Source organism: Pan troglodytes, chromosome 23, assembly GCF_028858775.2.
Source record: "Pan troglodytes isolate AG18354 chromosome 23, NHGRI_mPanTro3-v2.0_pri, whole genome shotgun sequence".
NCBI classification, from domain to species: Eukaryota; Metazoa; Chordata; class Mammalia; order Primates; family Hominidae; genus Pan; species Pan troglodytes.
In genome coordinates, this window is record NC_086016.1 from 21,817,381 (window position 1) to 21,832,553 (window position 15,173).

Sequence of the window (15,173 nt, forward strand, 5' to 3'; positions counted from 1 at the left end):
TCTTTAGGGAGTTCAGTTACTTCCTGATCCTGATCCTGGCCTCAACCTGTGTGTTGGGAGCTCCTGGCCTCCTCGGGGTGAGGGGTCATGTGGACATCGACGCAGCTATGGTTGGGGCCTATCATCTCCTGAGGCCTGGCCCAGGAAACCCACACTCGGGGTGGCCCATTCAACAGCAGGTGTGAGGGTGGGGCTGAGCATCCTGCCTGGTGGGGGTCTGAGGGCACTGATGCTAAGTGGGGGACCAGGGCCTCCTCAGGGAGCTCCCACCTCAAGCCTGCAACTTGGCAATGGAAATTTATTATAAAATACCCTCAGCTGGCAACACAGCAGGCCCAAGCCAACGTCTCCTGCGGGCCTCGGACGGCCAGGGCTCTGGCTGGCCCCCAGAGTCACCGTCCTGTGATGAGGCACTCCACAAAAGGAAATACCAACCTCGTGAAGACAGCGGGGACTCCATGGTCCTTGGGCCATGACTTGCTGGTCCTCAGAGGCCCTTGAGGTTTCAGGCCGAGGCTGGGGCCTGATGCCCACCTCCCTGCCCGCCCTCCTCGTCTCCCGGGAAGGGAGTGGGTGAGTCATGCGCGTGGGTAGAGTGACCAGAGGCTGATCCGCTGATCCTTGGAGCCCGCGGCCAGCAAGCCATCGGCGGTGAAGGCCACGCACTGGACAGCGGCACTGTGGAAGGCCAGCACGGCCAGCGGCTGCATCGTCCGCCAGTGGAACACGCGGATGCGGTGGTCCCAGCCTGCGGTGGCCAGGATCTTGCGGTCTGGCCGGATCGTGACCTCGGCGATCCCGGGATTGGTGAGTTCATGAGTCCCACGCACCTGTGAGAGTGGGGAGAGGTGTTAGGCCACTCCTTAAGCCCACAAGGCAGTGCTGCCCCTGGTGCCCCACCTGCAGCTGGAACCAGGAGAGACGCAGGCCCACAGGCCCGGGATGTGAGGGCCACACGCTCCCACCCAGCTGACCTCCCACTCTTCCTAAGGCCACGATGGGGGACTCCAGCCCTCCCCTCAGAGTGGTCTTCGGCCCTGCCCTGCTGCTCCTCGCACCAGCTCTGACCGACTCCTTCCCCAGTCAGAGAGCAGCAGAGACAGGGAGGTCCCAGCTGCAGGAGAGGGGCTGGGTCCCGGGGCCCCTCACCCCAGGGAAGCCACTGCACCCTAGTGCCTAGTGAGAGGCCACGTCCCGGGCTTGATGGCAGCAGAATGCTGGCACTCCTCCCAGAAGAACCTCACAACCACCCCAAAGCTGACGAGGGTGAGAAATACAAACTCCATTTTCAGCAAAACCATGAGGTATGTGAACCCCCAAGCTCGACAGGGCTGGGAGCGCTGCCAAGAGCAAGACCCAGTGGGGGGTTGGCAGGATGACGGGGGGACAAGGGGGAGACGCCCTGGAGGCGGCAGGAGCCACACAGTGTACCTTGCCCGGTGGGGGCAACATCCCCGGCTGGGTTCTGAGAGGGGGTGGGGCACTGCACGAGACCCGGAGCCACACAGGCAGGTCCTACGTGCACGGGGCCGTCGGGGTGCTGGCCTCTTCCTGGGCCGAGCGTCCCACACTCAGCGCTGGGTGCACAGGAAGCCTTCTGCCCGGACCCCTCCCTGACATTCTTCTCCTACAGTGAGTAGGGAGCTGGGAGGTGGGGGGATTAGTGCTGCCTCTGTGGCCACCGCACTTCTTGGTTCCACAGGGCTGTCCCATGTGCTGCAGGGCATTTGGCACCTCTGTGCCCACACACTGAATGATAGAGCCACTTTGCCACCATGATGACAAGCAACAAGGGCCACTTCCTTCCAAATCAGCCCCATGCACTGCGAGCTTTCCATCAGCACCCTTTTCTCTAAGGGCCTCCTGATGGGGCCACGCTGCCCTCAGTTGAGAATTGCACACCTCTGCAGAGATAGCACAAGGAAAAAGGAAGAAGAAACAGGAAAAACAATGGCAACATTCAGCAGAGGCCAGTGGAAACTGTCACCAAGCAGTGTTGTCATAAATTAACAAAAGAAAACGTAATGAATTAAGCTCTGGCTCTGCATCCACTCTGTAAAACCAGAACCCAAAGCAGCAGAATGCAGAGGTGGAAGCTGACCTGGCAGAGTGCAGGGGAGAAATGGAAGAAAAACTCAAAGCAATGAAGGAGAATCAGCAGCAGCAGCAGCGACTCTAACAGGACAGCCAGACACAAAAGGCAGCAATGACAGAAAATGAGCAGAATGCGCTGGGCATGGTGGCTCATGCCTGTAATCCCAGCACTTTGGGAGGCTGAGGTGGGAGGATTGCTTGAGTCCAAGAGTTTGAGACCAGCCTGAGTAAAACAGCAAGACCTCCATCTCTGTAAGAATTTTTTAAAAAATTAGTTGGGGGTGGTGGCATGTGCCTGTAATCCCAGCTACTCGGGAGGAGGCTCACCTGAGCCCAGTAGATGGAGGCTGCAGTGAGCTGAGATCACTGCCACCGCACTCCTGCCTGGGCGACAGAGTGAGACCCTGTCTCAAAAAAAAAAAAAAAAAGATACGCTCTAATAAAATTATTAGACTTCATAGCTAAAAAACCTTTGGTGGCCAGACAAAAAGACCGTGTTGATGAGGGTGCTGTTTAGGCCGTCCTCAGAATGCTCCACAGCCACATGGGTGCCAAGGGATGACGGGGTGATGCCTGCAAGGCTGAGGAGGAAAGCGAGGTCCAAGTATTTTATATCCAGCCAAACTGTCGCTCAATTATAAAAAGAACAGACCAACGTTTCTGAACATGTAAGAACTCAGAGAATCCTGCACCCATAAGCTGTTCTTGAAGGACTAGAAGATTAACTCCAGTCTCGTAAGAGATAACTGGAGAACTGCAGCAAATGGTCTGGCAGGGAGCACTGGACCCACTTGCCTATAGGATCAGCTCTAAGACAATATGGGGATTACAGCTATGGAACCGGTTATATAACTCACAGAAATATGGGAGGCACTGAGAGAGATGGGATGGTTGTTAAGTTCACTGATTTAGCTCAGCTTTTGTCCTTTGGGGCCAAAGATATAATAGTCAACCTCATCCCCGAGAGATTATCTGAGAACCCCCCACCATAAGGAATGACAAAAATAGCATTATTTCCTTCTCCTCTCCCACCTCACTGTAGGTGCCTATGTTTCCTTGTATAGCTGCATAAAGTAAAAAAAAGATCTAAATATACTCAACAGGCTGAGTGTGGTGGCTCATGCTTGTAATCCCAGCTGCTTGGGAGGCAAAGACAGGAGGATTGCTTGAGGATGGGAGTTTGAGGCTGTAGTAAGCTAAGATCACACCATTGCACTCCAGCCTGGGCAACAGAGTGAGACCCTGTCTTTAAAAAACATTACAAATTAGCCAGGCGTGGTCGTGTAGTCCCACCTACTTGGGAGGTTGAGGTTGGAAGATCATTTGAGTCTAGGTTTATGATTGAATTTCAAAGTGAAATCTAAATCTATGCTAGGTACAAGGGAGATGCCAAAGGAACTCTTGGCAAAGATATACTGGGAAAATGCAAATAAGAACAGGGTAATCTGAATAATAGGAACATTTGAATTCAGGGCCAAAGCATTAGGTAAGATTATATAAAAGACTTAACAATGATAAAGAGTACAATTCCCAATGAAGAGCCATATAATCCCAGCACTTTGGGAGGCCAAGGCAGGAGGACTGCCTGAGCCCAGGAGTTCAAGACCAGCCTGGGCAACATATAGAGATGCTGTCTTTACAAAAAAAATTTTTTAATTAGCTATGCATGCTGGCATGCACCTGTAGTCCCAGCTTATTGGGAGGCTGAGGTGGAAGGATTGCTTAAGCCCAGGAGTTTGAGGCTGCAGTGAGCTGTGATCACACCACTGTACTCCAGCCTGGGTGACAGAGCAAGACCTTGTGCTCCCCACCCCCCAAAATAACTGTAAATATCTGTTTAGCCAGTAAACTGACATATCATCCATAAAGCAAGAACAATAGGAAAGTGTCTGTAATTGAGAAACTGGTACCAGACTAGTCTTCTTGCTGTAAACAACCATAAAAAGTGGACAAAATACACAAGGCAACTGTTTACAGGCAGGGAGCACTAGGCAGAGAAGGGCAGCTGATGAGGTGGGCCTCCCAAATGCCCCCACAGCTCTCTGCCTGGAGATAATGCCATGAGCATGAAGTCCAGGCAGAACATAGTGGTCACACTAAGCTGAGGAGGCAGAGATCATAATCTGCAGTAGCCAGAGGGCTGAAATCCATGGGGCAAGGCAAAGGAACAGAGGGAGCTGAAGATTGTCTGAGGGGTCCCTATGAGTCTTGTGTGAGGGCTGGACTGCGCATGCTCACGGTGGACTCCACAGGGCTTACCAGAGCTGCACAGTTAAACAGAACAAGTTCAAGAGGTCAACAGTGCCGGGGGTCCAGTCAGCCTGAGTGTGAAGACTGTGTGACAGCCTGAGACCAGCTGAGCTACCAGAACGGCTTCACTTCAGGAATAGGATTTTATCTTAGAGTATGGCCTACCCTAGATCTACCAGAACAAAATTAGAAACCAAGCCCTGACAAGGTCTGCAGGAGAGGCAGAGTTTGGAAGTTGAGTTCCACCCCACTTAACAAGCCTGGGAATGAACTTTCCACAGACCTGCCCTAACAAAGCCAAAAGCCAAGCCTGCACAAGCTCAAGGTGAACAGTCAGTAACTGAACTCCATGCCAGAATGAAAGCAAACACTCTTCAGAGCAAAATAACAGAACCCAGAGATTCAGCATGTATCATTTACCATGTCTGGCACACAAACAGCAAATTAGTAGACATGCTAAGAAGCAGCAATATATGACCCATAGTCAAGGGGAAAAAGCAGTTAATAGAAACTGACCCCAAAATGGCAGAGATGTTGAACATATCAGATAAAGACTTTAAAGAAACTCCTTAACTATGTTCAAAAAATGAAAGGAGCTCTCTCCCACCGCCCAAGATGCCAAAAGGAAAGAAGGCCAAGGGAAAGAAGGTGGCTCCGGCCCCTGCTGTCATGAAGAAGCAGGAGGCTAAGAAAGTGGTGAATCCCCTGTTTGAGAAAAGGCCTAAGAATTTTGGCATCGGACAGGACATCCAGCCCAAAAGAGACCTCACCCACTTTGTGAAATGGCCCCACTATATCAGGTTGCAGCGGCAGAGAGCCATCCTCTATAAGCGGCTGAAAGTGCCTCCTGCAATTAACCAGTTCACCTAGGCCCTGGACTGCCAAACAGCTACTCAGCTGCTTAAGCTGGCCCACAAGTACAGACCAGAGACAAAGCAAGAGAAGAAGCAGAGACTGTTGGCCTGGGCCGAGAAGAAAGCTGCTGGCAAAGGGGACGTCCCCACCAAGAGACCACCTGTCCTTCGAGCAGGAGTTGACATCGTCACCACCTTGGTGGAGAACAAGAAAGCTCAGCTGGTGGTGACTGCAGACGACGTGGATCCCATCGAGCTGGTTGTCTTCTTGCCTGCCTTGTGTCGTAAAATGGGGGTCCCTTACTGCATTATCAAGGGGAAGGCAAGACTGCGACGTCTAGTCCACAGGAAGACCTGCACCACTGTCACCTTCACACAGGCGAACTCGGAAGACAAAGGCACTTTGGCTAAGCTGGTGGAAGCTATCAGGACCAATTACAATGACAGATACGATGAGATCCGCCGTCACTGGGGCGGCAGCATCCTGGGTCCTAAGTCTGTGGCTCATATTGCCAAGCTCGAAAAGGCAAAGGCTAAAGAACTTGCCACTAAACTGGGTTAAATGTACACTGTTGAGTTTTCTGTACATTAAAACAATTAAAATAATACAAATTTTCCTTCAAAAAAAAATGAAAGGAAAGTGTATTCAAATAATTACCCAAAAAATGGTCTTGAGTGAGCAAATAGGAACTCTTAGCAGAGAAATGGAAATTATAAAAAAGAGTCATAATAGAAAATATAGAACTGGAAAGCTCAATACTGAAATGAAAAATGTATTGAATAGGCTTAACAGTAGATTGGAAATATATATTTTTTAAAGTCAGTGAACTAGAAGACAGATCAACAGACATTGCCCAATCTGAAGAGGAGAGAAAAAACGACTGAACCAAAACAAACAGAGCCTCAGGGGGCCATGGGATGCTATCAAACTGTGTACTCATAGAAGCCCCAGAAGGAGGAGAAAGTGAAAATGGTCAAGAAGAAACAGTGGCCGGATATTTCCCAATTTTAATGGGAAACACGAATATATAGATGAAAAGCTCAGCAGAACCCAATCAGGACAAGAAGAAAAATCTATCTAGGCACATGATAGTCAAACTACTGAAAACCACAGATAAAAAAAATCTTGAAAGCAGCCACGGAGCAAGACATATTACATGCATGGGAATGATAGGATATCATGAGTTCTCATCAGAAACAATGGAACAACATCTTTACAGGGCATGAAGAAAAATAAAACTATCATTCCTAAATTCCATAGCCAGGATTCTGTAAAAATGAGGGTGATAAAGACGTTTTTTAGATAAACAAAAGCTAGAGAATTTTTTGCCAGCAGAATTGCACTACAAAAAAATGTAAGAAGATACTTGGGTCTACAGGATGAGCACCAGAAATGGCAAAGGGGTGAGTAAATATAACATGTTATGTTTTTTATTTCTTGTAAGTTTTTTTTTTTAACTGATGATTTAAAGGAAAACTGGCCAGATGCAGTGGCTCATGCCTTTAATCCCAGCATGTGGGATTGCTTGAACCTAGGAGTTCAAGGCCAGCCTGGGCAACATAGTGAGACCCTGTCTCTACAAAAACTTATCCAGGCATGGTGATAGGTGCCTGTAGTCCCAACTACTTGGGAGGCTGAGGCAGGGGTTTGAGGGTGCAGTGAGCTGTGATTGCACCACTGCACCCCAGCCTGGGTGACAGAGCAAGACCTTGCCTCAAGGAAAAGGGAAACTAATATTGTAAGGTGCAGTTTTGAATGTGTGTAGATGTCAAGTAGATCACAACAGTCACAGAAAGACAAAAAAGGTGAGTAGAAGGGATTGCACCAGCACAAGGTCATCATGTTTGTGAGGCGGGATGTGAACAACACTGATTCTAAGGAGACTTTGAGAAGGTTGCACACTCTTGGAGTGCAACCACTTAGGAACAAAAGTGGCAAGAGGTCTAGCTAAGAAGCCAAGAGAGGAAACAAAACAGAATACTAAAAAATAAATATTTGATTACCACAAAAGAAGGTAGGAAAGGAGGAAAAGTGGTCAAAAATGGAAGTGACAAGTAGAAAATAAGTATAGAGGTGTTAGACTTAATCCCAGACATGTCAATAATTACAGTGAATGCAAACAGACTAAATGCACCAGTTAAAAGGCAGAGATTGTCAGAAAGCATCACAAAGCAAGACACATCTGTCTGCTAAAGATGCTTTTTATTGGGAGGCCGAGGCAGACGGATCGCAAGGTCAAGAGATGGAGACCATCCTGGACAACATGGTGAAACCCTGTCTCTACTAAAAATACAAAAATTAGCCGGGTGTGGTGGCGTGTGCCTGTAATCCCAGCTACTCGAGAGGCTGAGGCAGGAGAATCACTTGAACCTGGGAGGCGGAGGTTGCAGTGAGCCGAGATCACGCCATTGCACTCCAGCCTGGTGACAGAGTGAGACTCCGTCTCAAAACAATAAAATAAAATAATAAAATAAAATAAAATAAGAGATGCTTTTTAAATATCAAGAGGTCAGGACAGGTTGAAAGTAGAAGCAAGGAGGAAAATGCAAAGGGCAAACCTAAGAAAGTCGATGCTACTGTTCAGTATCAGACAAAGCCAACTTCAAGACAAAGAGCATTAACAAGAGACAAGGGACACTTTGTGCTGAGAAAAAGGCTCTGCACCAAGATGAGGTGACATCTCAGCGCCTATACACCCACACTCAGCCCCAGAGCTTCAAAGCTCATGAAGCAAAACTGGCAGAGACAAAGGAACAGGCACGTTTGCAATCACAGTTAAAGATTTTAAGAGCCTTCTCTGCGTAACTGGTAAAAAAAAAAACAAAACTAGACCAAAAGATTGGTAAGGATATTAAAGACTGGAACCACGTCCACTGACCTGGGTCAGGCTGACGGAAGGCTCCACCCCACAACTGCGGAACACACGCTCCTTTCAAGTCCATGTGGTGCACTCCCCGAGACACGCCATGTGCTGGGCCAAAAGCAAGCCTCCATAAATTTCTAAACACTGCAGTTGCACTGCGTGCATTCACTGACAACAGAATTAAGCTAGATTAAAGATATAGCTACAAAATCAACGAATATTTGGAAATTAAATAACACACCCCCACCAAGGAACCTACAGATCAAAGAGAAAATCACAATATTCTGAACTGAATTAAAATGAAGACACAGTAAGTCAAAGCCAATGAGACTGAGTCACATGGAAGGTGGCCAGGCTGGGAGCTGAATTCTCAGCAGCCCAGGGAAGTGGCAGGACCTAGACCCATGGCCCAGCAGCTGCTGCTGCTCAGAGAACAGCCCCTCGGCATCCAGGCCCGTGCATCAGAGGCCACCAGCACAGCCACCAAGAGGCCCCTGCCTGAGGAATCCCTAAAGGATGCGCTTTTTGGCTTCCAGAAGGAGGTCTTGAGATGTAAGAACACCCAGGGCAACGCTCACACACGAAATGCAATCATCGATGTGAGAACTGGCTCCATAAGAGATGTGTCTACGCCTGGAGGGCCAGGAAGGTTGGAGGTAAAATGATTAAAATGTAAAGGCTATAAAGGGAAGTAGTGACCAAAAGAAACCTGGACTGAGCCATATTAATAGTTGGAAAAATAGGCTTTGGGGCAAATGTCCTTTCTAGAGATGATGAGGGGGAATGAAGAAAAGACCTCATTCACCAGGAAATCACCATTTTAAACTGGCATGTTCCCAGGCCAGCTTCAAAGTGCATAAAGCAAATACAGACAGGCCCCCAGCAAAAGGGAACAGGACAGGCCTCTCTGCGCCTGCTGGGGACCATGGTGACCTGCAGGATGACTTAAAGGGCTAAGAATCAGTGGACACACGGGCCTGGCGCTCACGTGTGCAGCGGGGCATCTGACAACCAGCACTGCCTCCCTGGCACATGTGCAATACTTATGAAAACTGGACGGCCCCGCATTTCAAAGAACTAATATCATTCAGACCTTGTTCCCAGACCACAATGTTAATTAAGTTAGAAATTGAAAACTAAAAAATAACTGGGGAAAAAAATCAAACATTCAGAACCATAAAAACATTCTAATTAACTCAGCAGCCAGAGAACAAATAAAAATGGGGTCTTTGTGTCAAATGAGGAATGTGGGGAAAAAATAATAAAAATGGGGTCTGCCTGGAAGTGGGGGGGGGAAGACAATGTCTTCTTGCACCAGGGAGCCCAGCTGGACAGTCACCTGTGGAAACAGGCTCCATGTGGGGCTGGCAAGGGAAGGCTGAGTGCCGATGGGCTGTGCACCTGACCCCAGGCAGGGCAGCAGATGCAACCCAGGGGACATGGGATGGAGGGAGAGCATGGCAAGGACAGAAACAATGAACAGAAAGATAGAAATGCTGAAGGACAAACGCATACAAGACTGATCAGGAATAAAGCAGGGACGGAGCTTTGAATGCGGCAGAAATTTAAACTATCATCACAAGCAGTCCAAAAAAGGTCACTAGGAATACAACCTTCAGGATTTGTATGCCCACAGACAAATTCCTAGAAAAATTCCCCAAATCAGGAAACCTAAATTAGTCCACAAAGAAAACAACCTGGGCAGAGAAAATAACTGCCCAGTAATGGTGCAGGCAAAGACCAACCTACAGTCACTCACGACCCCCCACCTCCACTGCCCAAATGTGTCCATCCATCGGGAGAAGAGGGAACGCTCCCCACCAGCTCCCTGAGCCTGGGGCTCCTGTCACTAGGCAGGTGGTGGGAGAGGGAGGCCCAGGTCCGTCTGTGGCCCTGGGCGGTTCTGGCCCAGCCCAGCAGAGTGGGCGGAGCACATGTCACACACGGGAGGGGGGGCGGGGGTGCAGGCGGTGATTTCAAGACTTTTCCCTGAGATTCAGGGACAGACTGAGGATTTTAGTTGTTTTAATGTTTAAGAAAACTCCAACAATGCAATGAACAGATTCAAGAAGAAAACCTGTATGAGTCGGAGAGATGCAGTGAGATCATTTAGTGACATCAGGCACCCATTCAAGACCCAGATTCTTTCCCCAGGAGGGGTGGGAGGAGCCTCGCCTGGCGAGGAGATGCCACCAAACAACCCACAGCCAGCGCAGCCCTCACGCTGGCCTGGGATACCACCGCCTGCGCCCCCGACACTGCTCTAGGCTCCTGGCCAGTGAGGTAGGCGCCTTGCCATGCCCTCAGCCACCTTGCCGTCCTACCTCAACACCAGCTTGTCTCTCAAGGCCAAGCCCCTGCAAGCCCATCATCCTGCCCTTTCAAGGCCTCTCCAGGGCCCGGGACCCCCCAGTTCATGGACTTACCAAGGCCTGCAGCCCTGACCCCTCTCATGGCCCCTACCCTCCCACCGCGCACTGTAACCAGCACAGTCCCAGCACATCCCAGACGCTCTGCCTGTCCTCTACCTCTCTTGCCTGGCAGACCTTGGCTCTGGGGGTCTCGGCGGTATCCTGCCTGTGCACACACAAGCAGCTGAATGTGCTGCAGCACGACACACAGCCATTGGTTGGCAACCGCAAGCCCAGGCTGGCCTCAGTGTCCAGAGCACCCGGCCTTGGCGCTGCCTCCCCTCCCTCCACACCAGCCCCTGCCTCCCCACTTGGCTCCCTGTGACCCGGCTGAGGGGCTGTCAAGGCCAGCACCTGCTGCACGGGGCCGTCAAGTCCAGCACCTGCTGCGCAGGGCCGTGAGGGGATGCTGGCATGTACCTGTCATGCGTGTGGGGTTCGCCGCCTGTGCTTGCAGACCCAGGAGCCCCTCCCCAGCTTTCAGGGACCAGAACACAGTGGCCCAGGGAAGGAACTGGCGGCTGGGAAGAACAGGAGGCTGATTTGACGCCATCGTCACCCATTTCTCTCCTGTGACCTCTGCCCTAAGTCAGTGGTAGAGAGGGAACACCAGGCCGCACGCCATGGGCCTCACTGGAAGCCACTGGGGCCTGCTCAGGGCCCTCTTGATAGGAATTTGCTGGCAGGTCCTTCCCAGGGAGAAAAGAGCTGCCAAATGCCTGGAGCCACAGGCGTGTGGGGAGGTTTCCGTAGAAGTCCTGACCAGGGATCTTCACCTGTGGAGGCTGAGATGCCCAGTTCCTCCTGCCCAGCTCCTGCCCAGCAGCCTGGCTGTGCCTACCCACCAGCCAGGCGGCCACTGCCTGCAGGGACAGGAGCGACCCCACACCCACCTCAGCCATTCTCAGAAAGCAGTGACAGCATCAAGGTAAAGAAAACCAGGTTCAAGGACCAGCTTCCCGCAGGAAATGAGGATGATGCGGGAAGCCTGGTGGGGCCTCCTGGAGAAAGACTAGGGCCTGCTCCAGCCCTGTGTTCCTGAAGAAGAGGAGGACTGGTCCTGGCCCTGCAGTGACAGCAGCCAGGGCCCTGCACTACCGTGCTCCTGATGGCAGATGGAAACATGTCCACGCCCTGCACAAGCCTCTCCTCCTGATGCGATGCACGGGGAGCTGACCCGGGGCCCTTTGGCCTCCCTCCTGGCAGATGGCGCAGCAGCCACCACTGCTGTGCAGATGGGAGCGCAGCTGGGACACCTGGCCGTGTCTTGTGGGAGAGCCACGGTTGGTCCACTTCCCAGACCAGGGCTGCCTGGGGTGGGGGAGCCTCATTATTACTTAAAGGCCTAAGAATATGGCTGGCTGTAAATCAGTCCCCACTTCAAGGCTGTGGGCACTACCCCAAAATGTGGGAGGGAGAGGGCCTGCGTACCACCTGTATCTGATGACAACACAGGCTCTAACTGCGACAGCTCACGGGAAAGCCGCCTCAGCAAGGCAGGCTCAGGGCTCCAGTCACCACTTGACCCCGAGGCACCCTCAGGTGGTATCCTGACGTGGGCAGCCTCCTCGTCACCACCGCGGCCCCTGGCCAAGCCCCAGCCTGGACCTGGGCCTTCCAGGAAGGATCTCTGGCCACCAGTGGCTCTCGTAGCGCATGACCTCAGGTGCCAGGAATGCGTGGCGCGGTGAAGCCACCATCTGGTTCCGATTACCCATGCTCTGCTCCGGGAACCTCATTCGCGTCTCTACTCCCAGCACCCGCCGGGGGGAGACTGATCTGGGCTCATCAGAGGCTTCAGTAGGAGGGTGTGAGGGACACACAGCCGTGCCCACGTGGCTCTCAGCCAAGGACTCACAGTGCAGGCGGTGGGTGAGGACACCTGTGGGTGCTGAGGACCTTCGGTCACCTTGCTTGCTCCCAGGCGGCAAGAACGCTCTCAGGCAGCTCACCTCCGAAAGCGCCCCCACAGGCTTTCTCTGAGGCTGGGGCTTTACAGAACCTGCAATCTCCAGGGCCTCTAGGATCAACGTTAAGATGTGACATTGGGCAGAGGGTGGCGCATCAGCCTCTCCGGCTCCCTGTCCCCTGTTCCTGGAGTCGCCTGTCCCCTCCCAGGCCTCCTCCTGGCCCATGCAACACAGGGCTCAGCAGGGGAAACGCCTCTCCTTCGATGTGCACCATGGGCCGATGCCCTGCCCAGCACGCCACAGCCACGCCAACCACTCCCTGTTCCTGGTTCTCCCTTCTGCTCTCACTTTCCAATTCATTAATACCTGGTCCCCCTTTTGCTTTAACTTTTCAATTCATCAATCCGGTCAAGTTCATCTCTGGACTGGAACATGCCCCATAAATTACAGTCTTAAGTTCCAGCAGCTGTTTCCCAAACACACCAGGAGAGACGAGGCAGTCTGGGCCAGGACGGCAGGAGGGCCCCTTCCTGGGTTCCTGGGCACAGAGGTGGAAACTGCAGAGAAGAGCCCTCCGGGGGCTCTCAGGGAAGCTGTCTGGGTCTTCAGCCCTTTGCTGTCAGGCTGGTGAAGGACAAGCCAGTGCCAAGTGAACACTGGACCCCATGGGGGCAGCCCTGCAGGATCCCTGCCAGGCTTGAGGAGGAGGGAGGGAGTGCGAGGGAGACGCCCCTTCCAGACATGCAGACCCAGCACCCAGAGTGGCTCAGCCTCCCAGCGCCCAGAGCAGCTCAGCTTCTAGCTGCTAAGAATGGGCATCATGATGATGACACATCCACCCACCACCCAGGCCTGCTAAGCCTTAGGAGACCCTTCCTTCCGGGGAGACATGAGAAGCTCTGCCGCTTACATCAGGGCCTTGTGCCCCCATCCCCAGGACAGCTGATGGATGGGTGATGGATGGACACAGCTCTCCTGCAAGTCTACCATGTGCCCGCACAGGTTGGTGATGCCCACAGGGCACTGGGGCCGCTCACAGAACCCTGCCCCTCTGTGTATCCTGGTCTCACCAGGGCATGTCCTTCCGCAGCTCTACCATGTGCTTCAAAGACTCTGGTGGTGCCCACTCAGGGGTGGGCCTGACGGACCCGAGGTGAACCCTCCCCGCCCCACAGGGGCCAGGGCTGGGCAAGCGTGAGGCGCAGCAGGCTTGCTGGGGCTGCCGGCAAGGCTGCCCTGCCTGGGGGGCCCGAGGAATGCCCTCTCTGTGGCCTCCTGTCGTACAGACAGCCTGGACCACAGCCCTACAGAGAAGGGCAGCCCCGGGCCCTGTCCTTGGTGAGGCTGGGAGCTGTTGCTGCTTCTGCCAGTAGTCACCTCACGGGACATGCAGCTCCCCCTGGAGGCCCTTCACCCACTAGACTGGGCAATCTGACCACTCGCTGGCTATGGGTCTCAGGCTTCCAAGACTTCTGGTGAATGGGGGCTCCTTGTCCACCCCCCAGAAGCCAGGATGTACCCAGGCCACACCCAGCACCTCATCTCCCATGGTCTCTGCAGCCCCTGAGACTTGCACCAGAGTGAGACCTGGACAGGAGACTCCCCTTGCCCCCACCAGCCTGACCTGATCCCTCCCATCCCAAACAGGGCCACGTGTAGGCCAGGCCACCCTGGAGCCACAGGCCCAGACAGGGACACCACGGTGCCCCTCGAGCCATGCCAGCCAGGAGAGCCCAGGAGACACCATGGGAAGATCTTCAGCAACCGCCAGGTGGCCCTGAGGCCTCCCAGCCTTCCTGCTGGGCTTTCCTGCTGCCCGTGAGCAATGGCCTCCCTCGGGCCAGCTCCAGACCACCACGGGGGCTGCAGCTCCTCGCAGTTTTCCACACTGGTTTTTTCTTTTTTTTTGATTAATCAGTTCCTTACTGACCAAATTCCTCTGAGTTTTCACAAAGGGGTTTGAGTATTCCTGGACTCTGCGTGCCTTTCTCTAGATGGACAAGATGTGACGGCATGAACCCGAGGTCTGGGCGAAACCCAAACCATGTGAATGGTCTGCCAGCGCCCACGCCCCCTTCTTCCTGCGCCAGCCATGGACAGCCCCCTGCACCCGCCTCCAAGTGATTAATTAGCCAGGGATCTGCAACAACTCCTCTTCATGCCTAAATATTGTTTCAGCCTATCAGACTGTTAGTGCAGAGCAGGATAAATGAGACCCAGGGCCTGGCGCACTGACCTGCAGGGCCTGCTGCCCGTCCAGGCTCCAGACAGCCAGCGCCTTCCCCGCGGAGCCTGAGATGCCCCTGGCCTTCTGGGAGTCAAAGTCAAGGTCCATGACGGGCTCCTCATGGCAGGCGATGCGGCTGCACACCTTCTGCTCAGAGACGTCCCACAGGACCACCGATCCATCCTCATAGCCGGCCAGAAGGAGTGGGCGGGAGCTGCAGTCGGCCTGTGGGGAACAGCAGAGCAGTCAGCTCCTGGAAGGACCCTGACTCCAGTGAGTTTCGGGGGAGAAGGGGCTCTGGAAATTCCTGCCCCTCCTGCTGGCTGGGGCTGTTTCCCATGTCTTCCACGTGGCTGCCACAGCTCAGAAGCTCTGCACCGCCAGTGCCCTCCCACACAGCCCCTGGATGGCTGATGCTGTCAGCATGGGACTGGCACGGCTGCCCTTAGGGCACCCCAAGGACATAGGGGCGGAGGGCAGAGAGCCAAGCCCAAGGCCTCCCACTGCTATACCACTTCTCACCAGCCCTGCAACCTGCATGTGCCCACCCTGGGTTCTGCCCA

At 53.2% G+C, this 15,173-nt stretch overlaps 1 protein-coding gene and 1 pseudogene across 1 annotated transcript in view; one reads left to right on the plus strand and one right to left on the minus strand.

Annotated features, from left to right (window-relative positions):
• Positions 1 to 313: 313 nt before the first annotated feature.
• GNB1L (G protein subunit beta 1 like) overlaps positions 314 to 15,173 on the minus strand; it is a 67,143-nt gene continuing 52,283 nt past the window's right edge. The window contains exons 7-8 of the mRNA NM_001364717.1: positions 14,620 to 14,835; positions 314 to 830 (exon numbers count right to left, since the gene is read on the minus strand). Coding sequence (NP_001351646.1) covers positions 579 to 830; positions 14,620 to 14,835 — 468 coding nt within the window. The 3' untranslated portion in view covers positions 314 to 578. The remainder of the gene's footprint in view (positions 831 to 14,619; positions 14,836 to 15,173) is intronic.
• Positions 4,935 to 5,831, plus strand: LOC107970366 (large ribosomal subunit protein eL8-like; annotated as a pseudogene).